The 18,636-nt window shown below is 42.5% G+C and overlaps 1 protein-coding gene across 1 annotated transcript in view; it reads left to right on the top strand.

Moving 5' to 3' along the window:
• KCNH8 (potassium voltage-gated channel subfamily H member 8) overlaps positions 1–18,636 on the top strand; it is a 200,926-nt gene that overhangs the window by 62,808 nt on the left and 119,482 nt on the right. Inside the window, exon 4 of the mRNA XM_069959709.1 lies at positions 16,680–16,811. Coding sequence (XP_069815810.1) covers positions 16,680–16,811 — 132 coding nt within the window. The remainder of the gene's footprint in view (positions 1–16,679; positions 16,812–18,636) is intronic.

Here is an 18,636-nt window from a genome sequence, read left to right as displayed (position 1 = left end):
GGAAGACCACCGGAGCATTACATATCCCAAAGAGCATAACAAGATACTCGAAATGGCCCTCTGGGGTATTAAAGGCGGTCTTCCACTCATCCCCCTCCCGGATCCTTATAAGATTATAAGCTCCACATAGATCCACCTTAGAAAACCATTTGGCACCAACAATTTGGTTAAACAAATCTGGAATGAGGGGTAACGGGTGTTGATTTTTAACCGTAATTTTGTTCAACTCCCGGTAGTCAATGCAAGGCCGAAGCCCACCGTCTTTTTTGCCGACAAAAAAGAAGCCCGCCCCCAAAGGAGAGGAGGAAGGACGAATATGGCCTTTACGTAAACTATCCCTTATGTACTCTCGCATGGCCTCCCTCTCAGGACATGATAAATTAAAAATACGACCTCTAGGATATTTTACACCAGGAATTAAATCGATAGGACAATCATACGGTCTATGAGGAGGCAATACTTCTACTGCCTTTTCATCGAACACATCCGCGTAGTCAGACAGGAATTCTGGAATCTCTCCCTCCCCAGGGGAACATTCTGCCAGCGACACCGGGATACAATGGGAACTACATTCAGGACCCCACCGAGTAAGTTCCCTACTAGACCAATCAAAAACAGGGTTATGCAGTTTCAGCCAAGGCAATCCCAGAATCACATCTGATGACAAATTATGCATAAGGAGAAAATCAAGATGCTCCACATGAACAGATCCCACCTTGACTTCCAAGCGTGGGGTTATGTATCGTACATCCCCCTGGGCAAAAGGAGCCGAGTCAGCCCCAGTAACATTCACTGGGCACCTGAGCCGGAGGGGACATACCTCTAAACCGGAAAAAAACATGGGGTTAACAAAGTTCGCTGACGACCCAGAATCGATCTGGGCGTAACCTGAAACACTCCTATTCCCTATTACCAAAGAAATAGGTAACAACAATTTATTCTTGAAGGTTACCTGTGCGCCTGAGAGACCCCCTCGATAGTCTCTCAGGCGCTGAAGTTTTCCGGCGGTGATCCGGGCCTGGACGGACACTGCCGCACCCGATGTCCTGCCTTCCCACAATACAGACATAGGTTGTTCTGTAACCGATGTGTTCGTCTGGCCTTGGCGTCAGTAGAGTCCACCTGCATCGGTTCTTCTGGTGTGGGCGTAACAGGAGGGGAAAATTTAGGGTAGGAGCCTGGAGTCACTGGGGTTCTGGGAAGGTCTGGGGTACCTCTCTCTCTCTGCCTGTCTCTCAGACGTCGGTCAACCCTGATGGCCAACGTCATACTCTCCTTGAGTGAGTCAGGAGTGGGGTAAGCTACCAGCATGTCCTTTAGTCGGTCACTTAACCCTGCCCGAAACTGGAATCGGAGGTCTGAACTCAGAACAATATTCTTCTACGGGTCGCCTGCCCTGCCTTAACCCTGTCAGCTGACGCTCAGCATTGGCGGCACTGTCAGGGTCATCATATAGTAAACCCAAAGCCCCAAAAAACTGGTCAACTGAGAGTAATTCTGGTGAAGCAGGTGGTAAGGAAAATGCCCACTCTTGAGGTGCCCCTTGGAGAAGGGATATGATAATGCCGACCCTCTGAGACTCGTCTCCCGATGAGCGGGGGCATAATCTAAAGAACAGCTTGCACCCCTCCTTGAACACACGGAACCTCCTCCTGTCCCCCGAGAACTTATCCGGGAGCTGAACGGGTGGCTCAGGAGGTGGCGGAGGGGTCACCGTGATTTGTCGGGGTGTCGTCTCCTGATCCTGAACCCTTACAGCAAGCTCCTGCACCATGGTGTTGAGCCGCTGCATTTGGTCCACGATGTTCGACATGGCGGTCCTATTGTCCATGGGGCAATGGCAGTATATAAGGCTGGCTAATATGTCAGACTAACACAGACACAACCAGACAGTGGGCCCTATCTGAACCACCCACTGTCCCTGCCTAATTGCCTCAGCCGACCCTAGGCGGTCGCGGACAACCACGGAGACGTTCCCTGCGCTATATACGTGATACACAAAACAATACGGACAGACGAACACAATAAGGAATAGTAAACCAGGCCGGGTCAAACCACACGGGCAACGTAGTACAAAATCAGTAATCCAAAAGAGTAGTCACAAGTCAGGCAGGAGGTCAGAAAAACGAGTCGAGCAGTAGAAGGGATAGGACGGGGAGCGCAGGAATATACAAGGGAGAGCTGGGACCAGGAATACACCTAATTAGCCAGCGCTGGGACTCAGTCTGTGCTTAGCTTTTATGCTGACCAAGAGCCCGGTCTGGATCCTTATTGGACCGGCGCTCTGATCTTCCAGGTACAGACAGGCAGAGAAACCTGTTAATCACAGCAACAACAAAGGTGTAAAATCAAGACCAGGAGCTTCTCAGTTTAACTCCTGCATAGCCAGAAGCTGAGAAGCAATCGGGTGTGGCACACAAAGGAAAAACACCAGGTCCAGTTCACACAGGCTACTTCAGATTCCTGACATGTCCATTATTAATATTTTTAAAAAACTAGCTGTTTTTTTCCATTTTAAAAAACAGGGTGTGAAAGCTATGTAAATTGGATATTTTTGGAATCAAACTGACCTACAAAATACAGACAGCATGACAACTAAAGAGTATGGGGGAGATTTATCAAAACCAATAAGATTCCACTTTACTTTTCTTACTGATTGAAAGATGGAATCTGATTGGTTGCTAGGGGCAAATGAGCCAATTCTACTTTACACCAATTTGATAAACCTCCCCCTTATGTTCGCATAGTATTTTGATCAATATTTGTATTTTGGTCAGTATTTGTAGCCAAAATCAGGAGTGGAACTGACAGAGCAACAAAGCCTAAGAGTTTTATTGCATGTTATTGAATTATGCAATGTTACTCAAAAAACAATAGATCACACGTATAAAGAGCAGTTTGTATATCAACAGCTGATGTTATATGCCTATGTTTTTAAGGAAAATGGTGCCTAAGGCTATGTTCCCACAACAGGAAAATGACAGCCTTAATACTAGACGATCACCATGTTAGCACCAAAACATGGGCGTCTATTGGTAATGACGTTGCAAATATTGCTCATGATCATTATTTGCTTCTGGATTTTTCCAGATTAGTCCAAAAAACTTTAAGGTAATTATTCAGCAACATGGGGAGATAGTTGACAAGACATAAAGATGATAACTGTCTCAAATGATGCTGTTTGCAAAATTATGAAATAATGTTTTACTTCTAAGCTCAAGAGTAATTAAGGCTGAGCTTGGCTGAGTTTCAGGATGCCGGCCTCTTCCCTTATTCATCCCTCCCTGCTCCATCAGTGAACTTTGTACATCAATCATGCAGGGCATGGAGGAGTGGGGAGGAGATAAACATACATTCTGCAGCTCAGCCAGATTTAGAGGGAAAACATGATTTTATAACTTTGCAAACAGCCATCAGCATTTTTTTTTAGCTAAGAGACAGATACAAGGGAAAGCTGACACATTCACTGGGGCTCAAAGGTTTGCTGTAAAGTTAAAGTAGAAGTCTTGTAAAATTGAAAAGAGGGAGGAAGGCAGGGGGATCCAGGCAAATAATAAACAAAGTATTATCACCGTTCTTGGTTGCAATGACAGCTGCCATCTACCTGCAGCTCTTCCAGCTACAACATCACATACCCAGGTGATTGATTGCCCACTCAGCCAATCAGTGACTGGGGAGGGATATTGACTGGCTGTGACACTGCAGTTGGAAGAGCCGGGTACATATACCCTGATTCCAGCAGAAAATGCCAGCCACCAGCCATCAACAGCACCTACCGAGGCAAGTTTACTTTGTATGTTATTTTCCCACACACCCCCTGCCTGTCTCTATCAATTTCAGAGGACTTCCTCTTCAGTAACTTAGTGATGAGCGAATAGTGAAATATTCGAATATTCGATATTCGTACGAATATCTCCCGAATATTCGATTATTCGATCCCATTAAAGTCTATTGGAACAAGTTTTCGATTATTGAAAAACATCTATTCGACCACTTGGAGGTAAAAACCGGAAGCTGGGGGATTTGAATGCTTATCGAATATTATTCGAATATGCGGCAAACTATTTGATAATATTTGATCGATCGAATACCTTACTATTCGATCGAATATCTATTCGATCAAACAGTATTCGCTCATCACTACTAATGATGAGCGAACATGTTTGTATGTTCATACCAATATGATGCGCAACTGCGTACGCAAATGAATGCACAAACTGCATACACAACTGCCTACATTACGCTTTGCACATGATAATCTGTACGCATGTGTGTAGACCGAAACGTACGCTTCTACTGTACGTTTGTTATTTGTTCGTGAATCTTCTGTGAACACAAACTGATTGCAATGATTTTTTTTTTATGTTCGGGACCTGGACCGAACCTTGGGATGTTCGCTCATCACTATGTAGGACATTGGTACAAATGATAGAGATGACATCTTCAGATTGTAGATTGAGGGTTAGTGTTTTTATTCAATATTCATTCTATTCTCTTAACATTGGAAAAGCAAGTCTCATGACCTTGTATGACCATGACCTTGTTGGTATTTAGTAGAATTTTAAGCCCATTTTTTGCCTGCAATGTTCCCTGGAAATGTTGCTATTTGCATTTCACTTTCTTCAGCTGCATATACTGTAGTGTTCCCAGGAGGTTCAATTCCACTTTTCAAGTATGGTCAAGGACTATAACAAAGAAATAACCAACACTGCAGATCTTTCCACTGATTTCTGCCCTCAGTCGTCACACTTTTTGTTGTCTCAGAAAGACTCAGATAGCTAACAAAAAGACATTTTTTTTTTTAAACTATTTGACAGATAGTTAACAAAATAAACATGGATACAATACAAGTAATAAACTATATAGTTAACATCAATTGTTGTCCTGAATCAGAGGTAGGTTTTGAGAAAATGGCTACTAGCCATATGTCAGAGCTGTCACTTCCCAAAAGATATATTGCAAATGAGCATGTTGAATTCCAAATGTGGCCTGAATTCTCTAATTGACATCTCAGTAAGGCAGGAGTTTCTCCCACAGGGATCTGTGCACTCTTTTCAAAGTAAGAAAGAAACATATTGTCTCAGCATGTATTGTAATCTAGTAAAATGATGAATAAGCGCAGTCATTGCAATGTGTGGCAATGCTGTCTGCTGTTGTTATTCAGTTCCAAATGGCTTGTTCCTTGTCTGATAGCATCCTAAATGATTACAGCCATAAAATCCATTTGAAAACATGAGCTTGTCTTTGGTTATCTAAATTCAGACTGGAATATAGATGGATAGATAGATATCAAACAGAAATAAGATACGTAAAAAAAAAGAATGCACCCAGATAGAAATGTTGGATTGTTGCAAAACTGAGCATACAGTTATATATAAGGCAGATATGTAAATGATTACGGCTGTGGTCTGAGTAGACACTGGGTCTTGCTATTGCCCTAATGTCTCCACTGCCCGAATGAAAGGAGTCTCTGATGCTACTTGTGGGTAGTGTGCCTCTTGGTGAGAGACTGTTCTGACTGCCTCCATAATGCAATATGATGCAGTAGTTGAAGGCATGTACACAAATGTTGAACAGACTCTGAAAGGCCCACATAGACCACAAGTAGAGAGGATTATTTGATCGGCCGACAAGCACAAGTGGACACCACTCTTTTGCTGTCCAGACACAGATGGCAGCTTGATTTTACACCCATGTACACCCATCCCCAGTGCTTAATGCCTGACCGCTGCTCGTGAATAAACTGGCACCGTGCGCAGAAACTGGGCCATGGTTACAAAAAGAACCATAGCACTGGCATCTACGCACCAGCACCTATTCTTGTATAAAAAACACAGAGCGATCTACCTAGTAGTACATTTACTTTAAGGTTATCAGACCGGTCATAGCACAGGATTTTTCACCATTATATGGTCTCCACAGCTCCTAATTTAATAGTTTGGTGTGTGTGTGTGTGTGTGTGTGTGTATGTGTGTGTGTGTGTGTTTCTTTTCTGACAGTAGCAGGTAGTGCAATTTGCTAGATAATTCTAGTCGTGAAGGTACAAGTATGTCATTGCCCATAGCAACCAGATTAATACACAAATTTTTAAAGCTGGCTACAGCTGGCCATAGTCTTATGGCTACATTTTATACTCAAACAGCACCAGATACTTTTTCTAATTATATCTAATTTGCTGCTTTCAATAGGTGAGTAAACCCAGAGTGAGGTGTTATCAATGTAAATACCTAATATAATGGAACGCTGTAAGAGTATGTGCACACTGTGCAATGGTGACGGAAAACCCATCGTGCATTCTGCAGCTTGCACCCGCTCGTGGACTGTGGCAGGCATGCGCGACTCTGGCCGTGTCATAGACTCCATTCTATGCACAGGCGGATTCCATCGTCCGTCAAAGAATGAATCTGTTCATTCTTTGGACGGACGATGGAATCTCCCCTGCATAGAATGCAGTCTATGACGGGCAGAGATGTCAGCTACAGTTCGCAAGCGGGTGCCAGCTGCGGAATGCGCAACAGGTTTTCCGTCACCATTGCATAGTGTGTGCGTACCCTAACACCTCCTAGCTCCCATCCCTGGCTCAGCTTGCAACTGACTGTCATTCAAGCACAGTCAGGTATGGGAGGGGGAGCAATGAGTTCTATCAGTTTGCAGCATATCAGGAACTTGATAAAGCATCTGACACTTTGCACTGCAGAATAAAAGCATTTCTTTTTTATAACATTCTGGAAGCACAGCCGGACATTTGAAAGGTAGTGTATGTCTCCTTGACCTAATAGCTATCATACAATGTCAACAGTTTGGAACGCAAAAGATTCACTATGTTCACATTACTCATTACATTACACATTAGTATTATGCTAACATGTTGGTATAATACCAAGATTATCTCAGCATGGCTGAGTGCATGTCAGCATAATATTGAGAGCAATGTGAATACAGCTTTAAGAGATTATACTCTAGTGTGTTGCTGAAAGCTGAAAGTGAATAGAGCTTGAAAAGCTTAGACATCAGTGCACAGTCGAGTGCATGTCAACATAATATTGAGAGTAATAGGAACGTAGTTGAAAAGCTCATACAATAGTGCATTGCAGAAAACTGAATGTGAATTCAGCCTTAAAAGAATATATATGAATGCATTTGCTAATTGAACAAATAAAAGTATATCTCATTTTGCAAAAGGCAAGCCTTCATATAGCTAATAAGAAAGTTATGGCTCTTGGATAAAAAATAATGCAAATGCCATTACCACAGTTCTCTTTATTGGAAAAGAGTTCGTAGATAGTTTAACAGATACATGGATAGGAATAGAGATGAGCAAAACTTGAGCACACTTGGACTTGTCTGAACTTGAACGTGTGGCATTTGGTTACCGGTTACTGCAAAAGCTGGATGTAGCCCTAAGCCCATCTGAAAAACATAGACTCTATTCATGTTTTCCAGGACTCCATAGGGCTGCATCCAGCTTCTGCAGCCCCCGGTGATTAAAAGCCGCATGCTCTGTTTTGAATGAACCGGATCGTGTTTAAGATTCATGCATCTCTATCATACAGCGGAGATTCTTTAGCTCCCCCCACCGTATGCGGCAACTGCAGATTCTCCAGTCCAGTTCCGAAGTTTTTCTGCACCCGCCCCTATAGGACAACCCCTGACTTTTGAGAAGATTCTTCTGGGTTAAAAAGTGGTCTTTTATGCAGGAAAATACAGTAATTACACTAATTATATTAAATTGCATAAGTTAAAGGGAATTCTATTTTTCTTATTTCTTTCTGTTTTATTTTATGTACCATGTGAAAGCCCTATCTGCATCATTAAAATAAAGACATAAATAAAAATGCATTTAAAAAATCACCCTCAGAATATTTCATTCCAGTTTTGCTATGGCCTTGGTCCTGAATTGTGATAATGTAAACTAAAGGATTTCCTAGAGAATGATATCGAGATAGAATTTGATAGATTACTACCGTCTAGTTTCCATTTATATAGCTTACCACAAAGCTTCTTTCAATGGTTTTATATTAATCGAATGCATTTTAATCACTAGTTGAAGGATTTCAATTTTATAGAAGTTCTAGCCAATCCAGAGGGAATTGCTCTGGAGAAAAATGTTCCAAATGTTCTGTGATCAAAGGGTTTTTAGTATGTGTCAAAATAGTGTTATAAAACAGCTACCTACAGTATCCAAGTTGATAGGGGTTCAGGTCAGTCTTAGATAAGTAATTACATAATCACATTTGTCACATTTGAACTTTTATCTAGCCTTTTCATGGATACCTGTAACTGTTTAATGGGGTATTCTGGGTAAGAGGGAGTGATTGTCTAGCCACAGGATAGCACATTAATCACTGATGGTTGGGGTGTCAACATCTGAAACCACGCCGATCAGCTGTTCAGCGCCTATACTACACAGTGAACAGGGCAAGAAGCAATTGGCTCTGTTCACTGTGTAGCTGCGGTGGTGATGTGTAATGGCAGCTTAGCTCCTGTTTAAGTGGAATGTGTAATCAGAAAATTACTTATTGTTTAAATTATGTTTTTATGTTAAACACATTTGTTAAGAATAATAATATCACGAAATCTTGTAGCTTTCATTCTCACCACTAGGAAAAAACTAAGCTGAGACTTCCTGTTGTGTCTCTGGTGATAGAAGGCTGCTGCTGTAAAGTGATCTGTACAGCATTGCAGAAACATGTGGCACCAGAAGATAGAGAAGACAATAGCAGCTCCCTGTGAAATGACCTCTTCAAAGGTCACAAAGTACTGTATGCTCAATAATTTTTCACAGTTATCTCAAGGTGACAGAATCTGTCTATTGCCATCTATGTCCATAAGTCCGTCAGAATCTGTTGGCCATGTACAAATAAATCTTCTTCTTCTTCATCTTCATCAGTGTCCCAGGAGCTGAGCATAATGAGAGGCAGCTGCGATCCTGCAGCTGCTTCTCATTAACCCCGTAAATGCTGTGATCTATAGCGATCACAAAGTTTAAGGTAGTGACAGGACAAGCTCCTGTCACTGCGTGATCGGGACCCCGGCAGCCATGCTGCAGGGGTCCCGATCGCTTATACCGACAGGCGGGGGTAATCCACAAACCTCCGTCCTGTCAGATTGGCCCTCCAAGTCTGCTCTCAGGGAGGCTCCATGCATAGATCGCCGATAACACTGATCTATGCTTCGGCATAGATTCTTTAAATAGATGGCATAGATTTTTTTAAAATTATATGTAAAAAAAATTAATAAAATGCAATCAAAATTTTTATATGACACCAATATGACATTAATAAAAACTAGAGATCATGGCGCAAAAAATGTTAGGGGCTGCATTGATCAGGGGGGTTGTTGTCACCTCCCAGGATGGTGGTGCTGCTGTAATCGGGAGGGGGCTCTGAAAGTGGCATACCATGATGGCATACCGTAGCTGTTGCATGGCCTGCCATCATGGTAGCTTCACCACTGCTTACCATTGACCCTAGTGTGTGTCTAGAATAGAGAAATTGTTATGTAAATGTTGACAATACAGTACTGCAGAATAGAAACAGGAATAAATAACATAACCCCATATTGTCCTTCTATTCAAGAGCTCCTTACCATTATTCCTCCTCCACCAAAGAATACTATTTGCAACACACATTCAAGCCGGAACACTTGGCAATATATATGGGGATCGAAGGCTTATGCAGCAATGCTCAGACATGTGAGACTTAACCTATGACGTTCCTGTTGAACAATTTTTATTCTGAAATTGTTTCCAAGAGCAGTTTGCAATTCACCACTGAATGTTTTATTTAAATTTTTTCTCGGTGTGAACTTCAGTAATTGGCGGTCATGTTCTTTGGGCCTGTATGGTCTACTGCTTTGTGTCTTAGCTGATGTTTCCACCATGCAATGACAATTACAGCTCTGGCAGAGCAGAAATTTGACAAACAGACTTGGAAACATGACCTCCTATGTGACCTACCTCATTGAAAGTCACTAAAACTGAACGTTTGCTACTTGATCCTATGTGCTTGTTAGCAATGGAATTGGCTTCAATGGGCAAATGTACTAATTAGAAGGGATTTACTCATTGTTTTGGCCATACAGTGTATATAAATAATTTTCCTACCACAATGGAAAATTATAAATAGAGTAAATCTCCCGATACAATACTAAAACAATATACCCCGGTGAAAATATTTCTACTAAAGCACCAGCTTTGTCAGAATGTTCCTCCGTGACTTGTTTATCAGTCTAATAAATCTAACATCTTATCTATATAGTTTGCAATTGGATTACTGCTATTATTCTTGTCTACATGGTATAATAACTTAGAACATCCCACTTCAACAAGCAGTGACTGATTTGTCATGGCTCAGATGGAAATGGTAATGAAAAAGATTGATGATAGCCATTTTCAAAAGAGGTAACATATTTTATCAACAAAGATGTTTGTATCACAGCGTGGCAGAAGGAATCATATTATCCTCTACAGACCACACAGCACAAATCTTACCTACATAGTAAAACCTTGTTCAATAAATGGTATGCAAATGATATGGCAATCCCATTAGCAAAGAAAATAAATGGAACCTAAGCGTGACCAACCAAAATGATAATTACTATGTGAAGCCTCATATCTCAAACAGTAAGGTGGCCTAACAAAAAAAAGCCCTCTAGAAAATATAAATAATGCTATAAAAAAAAGTTAATAAAATAATGAAGTAGGTTTTTTGTTTTATGGGCCAGCAATTTTTGTGGTCAGTGTGACTAGCTCTAAACTAGGAATATATACCAGTACAAAAAAAGGAATACATATTCCTTAATATGAACTATATGCTTTACCATGTTACATTTGTCTGGCTCTACAAATGTGTGTCACCTGGAGGCAAGCAGTCCTGCCCAATACATTGCTGCTTACAATTACAACATTCTGCTGTGTGCCCAGCCAAGCAAATGTGACAGAGCAGTGTATAAGCCAGGAGTAGGGACCTCTGCCACAGAGTATAGGAGCAGGGACTCCTGTCCATTGACAGGAGTCCCTGCTCCTATGTAAAGCCATATTGGAGATGAATTAATTGAGGCAAATCCTTTTGCTGACTTGAGCAAATCCTCTCAAAACTAATTGCAAGACATTTGCTCACTTCCGGAGTGAAAATCAGAAGCATTGCCACCAAAATAAATATTTCTAAAAAAAAAGAGATAATGAGATAAACTTGTAAAAAAAAAGATAAAAAAGAAATAAAAATATGGGGGGGGGGCATAAAAATAGCAGCACATAAATGGTGTCAGTTATTGCCACGATTTCCAGCAGGCCTAAATTATTATAAATCAGGTGTGGGGGAAGTTCACACCTCTTCCCCACCTTGCCACACACCCCCTGCTCCCCCTTGAGGTGAGCAGTGTGTACTTCAGGAAAAAGGCACAGATCTTTGCTCAAACAGCTTGGTTTTTGTACAAAATTCCTTTTTCCCAAAGTACACAAGCACAAGTTTGATAAATTCCCCCCAAAAAGCAATGGTGACTACAGGTTTAAATTACATAAATTGAATTAAAGAATGTGCCCATATTATGTGAAATCAGCCTTAGGCTATGTTTGCACAATGTTTGATTGTGGCTGCATTTCTGGACATCATTTGGAGGTGGAAATTATCATGATCTGCTGTAATTATATAAAAAAAAGTATTTTCTTGCCTAAAAAAAAAACCTTGTGTGAACATAGCCTTAATGTTGTCATACCATAAATGAGCCCACATTACATATTGCACTATTCGTTTCAATAGAATGATAATGATTTATATGTCAATTTCTCAATCTATAGATGTTTTCTTTATACATTACATTTTCCCTGCTGTTGTCACAGCAATGTAGCCTGTTATAAAATGAAAGAAAAGAAAGAAGATGAAAGGGGTTTTCCCATGACAAACTTTGATTTCATATTGATTAGATACACCATTAATCTTTTGCCTGTAGGGATATCACCCCTGCAACTGCAGCCAATGTCTAAATCAGAAGCTCTGTAAAATATAGCAAAGAAAATCTTTCCTGACCTGGAGATTTAACCCCTTCTGGATCAGGCTAATTTTCGTTTTTGCGTTTTTTTGTTTTTCCCTCCTTGTGCTTAAAAGGCCATAGCACTTGCATTTTTACACCTACAGACCCTCATGAGCCCTTATTTTTTGCGTCACTAATTGTACTTTGCAATGACAGGCTGAATTTTTGCATAAAATATGCTGCGAAACCAGAAAAAAATTATATGCGCGGTGAAATTGAAAAAAACAAAACAATTCTTTTTCTTTGGGGGGGGCTCCATTTTTACGCTGTGTGTCCTATGGAAAAACTGACATGTTATGTATGTTCCTCAAGTTGTTACGATTACAATGATATGCAACATGTATCACTTTCATTGTATCTGATGGCCTGTAAAAAATTCAAACCATTGTTAACAAATATATGTTCCTTAAAATCGCTCCATTCCCAGGCTTATAGCGCTTTTATCCTTTGGTCTATGGGGCTGTGTGAGGTGTAATTTTTTGAGCCATGATGTGTTCTTTCTATCGGTACCTTGACTGCGCATATGTGACTTTTTTATTGCTTTTTATTACAATTTTTCTGGATTTGATGCGACCAAAAATGCGCAATTTTGCACTTTGGGATTTTTTGGCTGTTTACTCTCGCTGTTTACCGTGCGAGATCAGGAATGTGATAAGTAAATATTTTGGGCGATTACGCACGTGGCGATACCAAACATGTTTATTTATTTATTTTTATTTATAAAATGGGGAAAGGGGGGTGATTCTGACTTTTATTAGGGGAGGGGGCTTTTCATTAATAATGACACTTTATTTTTAACTTTTACACTTATACTAGAAGCCCCCATGGGGGACTTCTAGTATAAGTGCACTGATCTCTCATTCAGATCTATGCTGCATAGATCGACCAGATCGGTACTCGTTTGCTTCCGGCTGCTGCAGCCGGAAGCAACTGAATGCCGAGCTGGGATCAGTGCCATTACAGCACAGACCCCGGCCGGCATCGGTCACAGAGATCGCTCCTCCGTGACAACGTCACAAGGGAGCGATCTCCCCACTAGACACCAGGGAAGAGCTGCTCTTAATTAGTGGGCACGGCGATCGGACCGTGCCCGCTAATAGCCGGGGCCCCGGGCTACATGCTGCACCCGGGACCGCGGCGGTTCAGAGCGGGGTCGCCACGCAGCCCCGCTCCAAACACCCCCATCCGCGCGAGGACGTACAGTTACGTCCTCGTGTGGGAAAGGGTTAACAGGCTGCATCACAGCTCTTCTTTAGGTAATACTAGAAAATGTACCCAGCGCTGCCTGGGTATAAAGTTTGTTCATTTGATTTGTCCCCAAAATACCCAGGAGGCCAATGTATGCCCTCATTTTTTGTTTGTTTACAGGGAAATTGGAAAGAGCCCTATGTACTGCGACTGTTTGCACTGTTAAAGGGGTTTTCCAGTGCTACAAAAACATGGCCAGTTTTGCCCCACTCTAGTCTTCAGTTCAGTTATGGTTTGCAATTAAGCTCATTTACTTCAATGGAAATAAGTTTCAAACCCCACCCAATCTGAAGACAAGAGTGGTGCAAAAGTGGACATGTTTTTGTAGCACTGGATAACCCCTTTAATGTAAATTGTGCCTAAGTTTGCTGAGGAGTCTCTGCAGCTCGTGATGCAGTTTTTCTCATGGCCATGCGAGATTTCCTGAAAGATAAGGGAGTTTTATTTGGAGGCATTTTGCCAAATTGAAGTAAGAGAGAGAGGAGGGGTGTGGTCAGAAACTAAGAGCATCTTTGTGAGGTAAAATCTGATCTCCAGAACATTCTACCATTTATTTCTATGGGCCTATTTTTCCCCAAGCCTTTCCCCCTGGGCTACCAACAGAAATGGCTGTTATATCTGTGACTGTGATGCTTTGGATGTGCACATTCATGTCTGTAGAGCTCTGGCTGAGGATAATTTCCTCATCTGTGCATTGCTGGGGAGACATGCAGCTCTAATGATGTCACCTGTGTGTGTTGTGTGGAGATTCTCCCATTCATTTCTATGGGGCGGTCTTCCCCATCCCCTTCATCTCCTGTCCACCTGGCAAGGATGGGACGATCCCTCTAACCTCCCTGGGCACCCAATGTATCTGTGGGCCAAATTTAGAGTCAAATGGTTGAGGTGTTCTGTAGTCTATAGAGGACAGACAGGGGGGACAGATGGATGCACAGACATTTATTTTTATTGTATACATGTCACCTAGATATTTTTCCTGATTGGAGCCAGATACTGAAACAAGCTTTCTTCTAATGTTTGTCTTCTGATTGTGTTTCTATTGCATTTTTTGCATATTATTATAGAGGTGGCAATTAAAGATGTGGTATGCTTTACACCAGTCACATGTACCATATGAAACAATAGACTGGAAGAAACTTGTTGACTTTAATGGGAAAGCTGAAGTAGTCATTGTCCGGGAAGGAACGTTATAACCATCACCTAAACCTGTGTTATCTATATATAGCTGTCACTTCCCATTATTATCCTGCTCATAACAAACAAGTAATCTCTACAGAACAGAAAATACAGTATCAGACTAGTACAGGGGTGTCAAACTCAAATAGACAGTGGGCCGAAATGAAAAACTTGGACAAACTCGCGGGCCAACCTTGATATTTATTGAAACGCACAAGCAGCATATGTGGAACTTTCAGAGTGGCCTGCAGCGTTCCTGGCACTGTCAGAGTGCAGAGAGGAGATGATGGGGGTGAGAGGAGGAGATGATGGGGGTAGAGAGGAGATGGAGGGGGCAGAGAGGAGGTCATGGGGGTGAGAGGAGGTCATGGGGGTGAGAGGAGATGATGGGGGTGAGAGGAGGGGATGATGGGGGTAGAGAGGAGATGGAGGGGGCAGAGAATAGATGATGGGGTGAGAGGAGGTCATGGGGGTGAGAGGAGGTCATGGGGGTGAGAGAAGATGATGGGGCAGAGAGGAGATGGAGGGGGCAGAGAGGAGATGATGGGGGTGCCCGGGGGTGCCCCATAGCACCCGCCGGTGGGTGATGCTGCTGGGGAGGGAGAGAAGTCACGGCCGTTCGTATCAGCCAGCGACCACGTGACATCCGCCGGACCCCGCTCAGCTCTCCATAATACCCGGGTGCGGGTGCTATGCGGCGATTGCGCCCCTGACACCGAGGACCCATAGCACCTGCACCCTCCTTCCGGGAACCATTGCCCAATGCTGAGCCAGGGGGAGGGAGGGCTGCAGCTATACTCAGAGTGCGCTCGGTAGGGAAGGGGAGTTGGGGTATTATGGAGAGCTGAGCGGGGTCCAGCGGACGTCAGTGCCGGCGCCTCCCATGGTCGCCGGCTGATACAAACGGTCGTGACTTCTCTCTCCCTCCCTAGCAGCATCACCCACAAAGTATGCAGGTACCGCAGGTGAGCTGCTGCTGGAGGGAGAGAGATCAGAGCCGCTGCGGGGATTGGTGCCGGGACACTGCTGAGTGGTTTCCTAGGCAGGCCAAAAATAATGTTTCACATGTCTGGCCTAGTATCATTAAACAATTAAAAAAAAAAAAACGTATCTATCATTTGGCCAGAGCAGCAGGATACATTGCAAAACTCCTAAGTTACTCTGCCGTCCTCTGCTGAAGGACCCTGGCGATCGGGTGGGCTCAGAAGCAAAGCTGGATCACTAATGGGAGCCAGCTGTCAATCACTGCTGTGCTTCAGCCACAACTCAAGATAGGTAGATGCCCCAGTTAGAAGCGTCATGGAGCTCACAGGGTTGACAGGGGAGGGGAGTCCCCCAGTAGTTCATCGACAACCCTGCAATGCAATTGCAGCATTGCCAATGGTTACCATGGCATTCTCTCTGGTTTAACCCTGTGGATGCCTCAGTCAATAGCGGCTGTGGACCTTTTACTGATTTGTTTAAATTTATTTTACTGTGTGTGAACATTGCCGTATGGGGCTCTTAAATATATGTGTATATATATATATATATATATATATATATATATATATATATATATATATATATATATATATAATCACTAATAATATGTAAATAATATCTGCATTAAGTCTGCTTTCGATTTGTCTTAGTGCCCCCCCCCCCCCACAGTGCAAGAGTTCTTATTAACATTTTACAAATAAAGCTGTGTTTTAAGCATTTGAATAGGATTCTATTTAAAGTAGCAGTCAAATTTGTTTCAGCTTTCTGAATTAGTTACACGGATATAGTGGACATTAGGTCTTGTGCAGCAGGCTGATGAGAGCAAGACAACTTTCTAATTAATTCCGAGACAGACATGCACTGTAAATAGCAAACTGTACATGTCAAACCCAGCATCCTGAAAATATTCACTTGGAATGGGATGACTATGATCAATAAGAGGTTCAAAGCAAAAGTGTAATTTCCAAGTAATAAGAAGCTTCATTAAGGCATTTTAATGATCCCAGCAGATAAATTTTGCATTTAAATCAATGCTTTACTTCCACAAAGAGGAGCGCTGCTAAGCTCTATCCGATGAGACAAGCAGATTTACATTCACTGAACAGCTGTGGTTTCTTGACTATTGACCTTTCCAATAAGATTTGGTTAAAATTACATTAGTTGCAGCTCTAGATTTGTACTTTTTTGCTTTAGCTTTGTGCTACCATTAAATAATCTGTCTTCTTTTTTGCAACTTTTAGGTACGTCTTTCTGGTGCCTACTAGATATTGTTCCTATAAAGAATGAAAAAGGAGATGTGGTCCTATTTTTGGCTTCCTTTAAGGACATTACAGACACAAAAGTAAAGATTGCACAAGAAGATAAAAAAGAAGGTTTGTGTACAATTCATTTAATATAATATGTTTAAATACAGAACATAAATTATATAAGATTAAGCATTGAATTATGGCATCATAAATTATGGCATACCTATCTACACATGTGTCCTTCCTTAACTTCCTTTCTTAACTTCCTAAACAGGGCATAACCTAAGATGTATATACCTTTTTAGGGTGCCTTCCCACACACCGGATCCGCAGCAGATCTGCAGCAGATTTAATGGTGCAGATTTGATGCTGTGTTGAGCTGCGGATGCTGTGTTCAGCTGCGGATCTGCTGCGGATCCGTTGCGGATCCGCAGCAGAAAATCTGCTGTGATGCGGTGTGTGAAGCTACCCTTAGGGTGATCATTAAAGAGGCCTTATTCTAGCCCACTGCCGCTTTATGTTGCACTTGAATAAAACAGCATGAATGTCCTGGGCCAGGATTGTGGAAGCCCAGCTGTCAGCATGTTCTAAGTTCTAAGTATTAGGAGAGCAGAAGATTTTCTTTCCTGAAGGTTTGCTAATGTGTTTACATGGTCACTAGGGGCCTAATGGGTCTGCCACAGGAGTCTGCCCTCCCCTCCTGCATGGCCAAGTATGGCCAGGTATTGGCCATGGCATTATGCTGCCAGGCACAATTCATTGCACTACAATATTAGTGCAGTCTATTATTGAAATCCCCTTGTGGGACTAATAAAAGTGAAAAAAACAACTATTTGTGCATTAAATATAAAATATAAAAACAAATGTGTATTTGGTATCACCATATTAATAACATCCTAAATCTTGCACAGTGAGTGACAATAAATGCTAATCTACCTCCCGGCTCAGACAAGTACTGGCTGTGCTGCTGTCTCAGTCAATGACTGTCTGAGTGGGCTGTCATTTCTGAGATGAGAGTGAAAGCCAGCTTAGCCAAACACTGGCCACAGTGCTGTCTCAGTTAGTGATTGGCTGAGTGGGTTATCATCCCAACAAGATTGATAGCCCCCACAGCCAATCACTCACTGACTGAGATGGGACTCAGCGGGATATCATTTTGATCTCAGTTAGGAAGTGGAGGTAGCTGCAATCATCTTGGGCACACAGCGTTAACAAGTAAGTATTGATAAGCAAACTTGCTGAACCACACTAAGGGTCCTATTACACAGGCCAATGGGGGCCAGATCATAACAGTAAACGAGCACCGATCTAGTTTACTGGGCCTATTACACGGACTAAAAATTGTTTTACAAGGGCTGCATGGACATCATTACCGATGTCCTTGCAGCCCTTGCTTAAATGGTATACATTACCTTTCCATGCTCCAGGGCTCCTCTTGCAGTCTTCTTCTCCCCGGGTCCCGAGCACTGGAGCTTCAGCGTGGCCTGTCTCAGCTGACAGGCCGCTCAACCAATCACTGGCCGCAGTGATTGGCTGAGCGGCCTGTCAGTTCAGACAGGGCTCTCTGAAGCTGCAGCGCGCAAGACCCGGGGAGAAGAAGACCGCAAGAGGAGCACTGGAGCATGGATAGGTAATGTATACACTTTGTAAACCATCAGCTGCCGGCCAGGCATCGCTGTTACACATAGCGATGCACAGTTGGTGCCCGTCGATTATAGGTCCAAACCTAAATCAATGATCAGCCGATGATCATTGTCATTGTGTTTATTACAATGAGCGATAATCGGCCAGATGAAAGGCCTATAACTGTTGTGTTCACTGACTCTAGCCAGTAGAGAAGACAGTAAAGAGTACAAGGTACAACCTGGGCTGCTTAAAAGCATATTCAGGTACCCCCCCCCCCCAAAAAAAAAGTAAAATAAAATGTTTACATGTTGTGATGATGTCTCCT

The sequence above is a fragment of the Dendropsophus ebraccatus genome, chromosome 2, assembly GCF_027789765.1.
Source record: "Dendropsophus ebraccatus isolate aDenEbr1 chromosome 2, aDenEbr1.pat, whole genome shotgun sequence".
Classification (NCBI taxonomy): Eukaryota; Metazoa; Chordata; class Amphibia; order Anura; family Hylidae; genus Dendropsophus; species Dendropsophus ebraccatus.
Note: the sequence above shows the minus strand (reverse complement) of the source record. Positions and strands in the feature narration are given on the sequence as shown.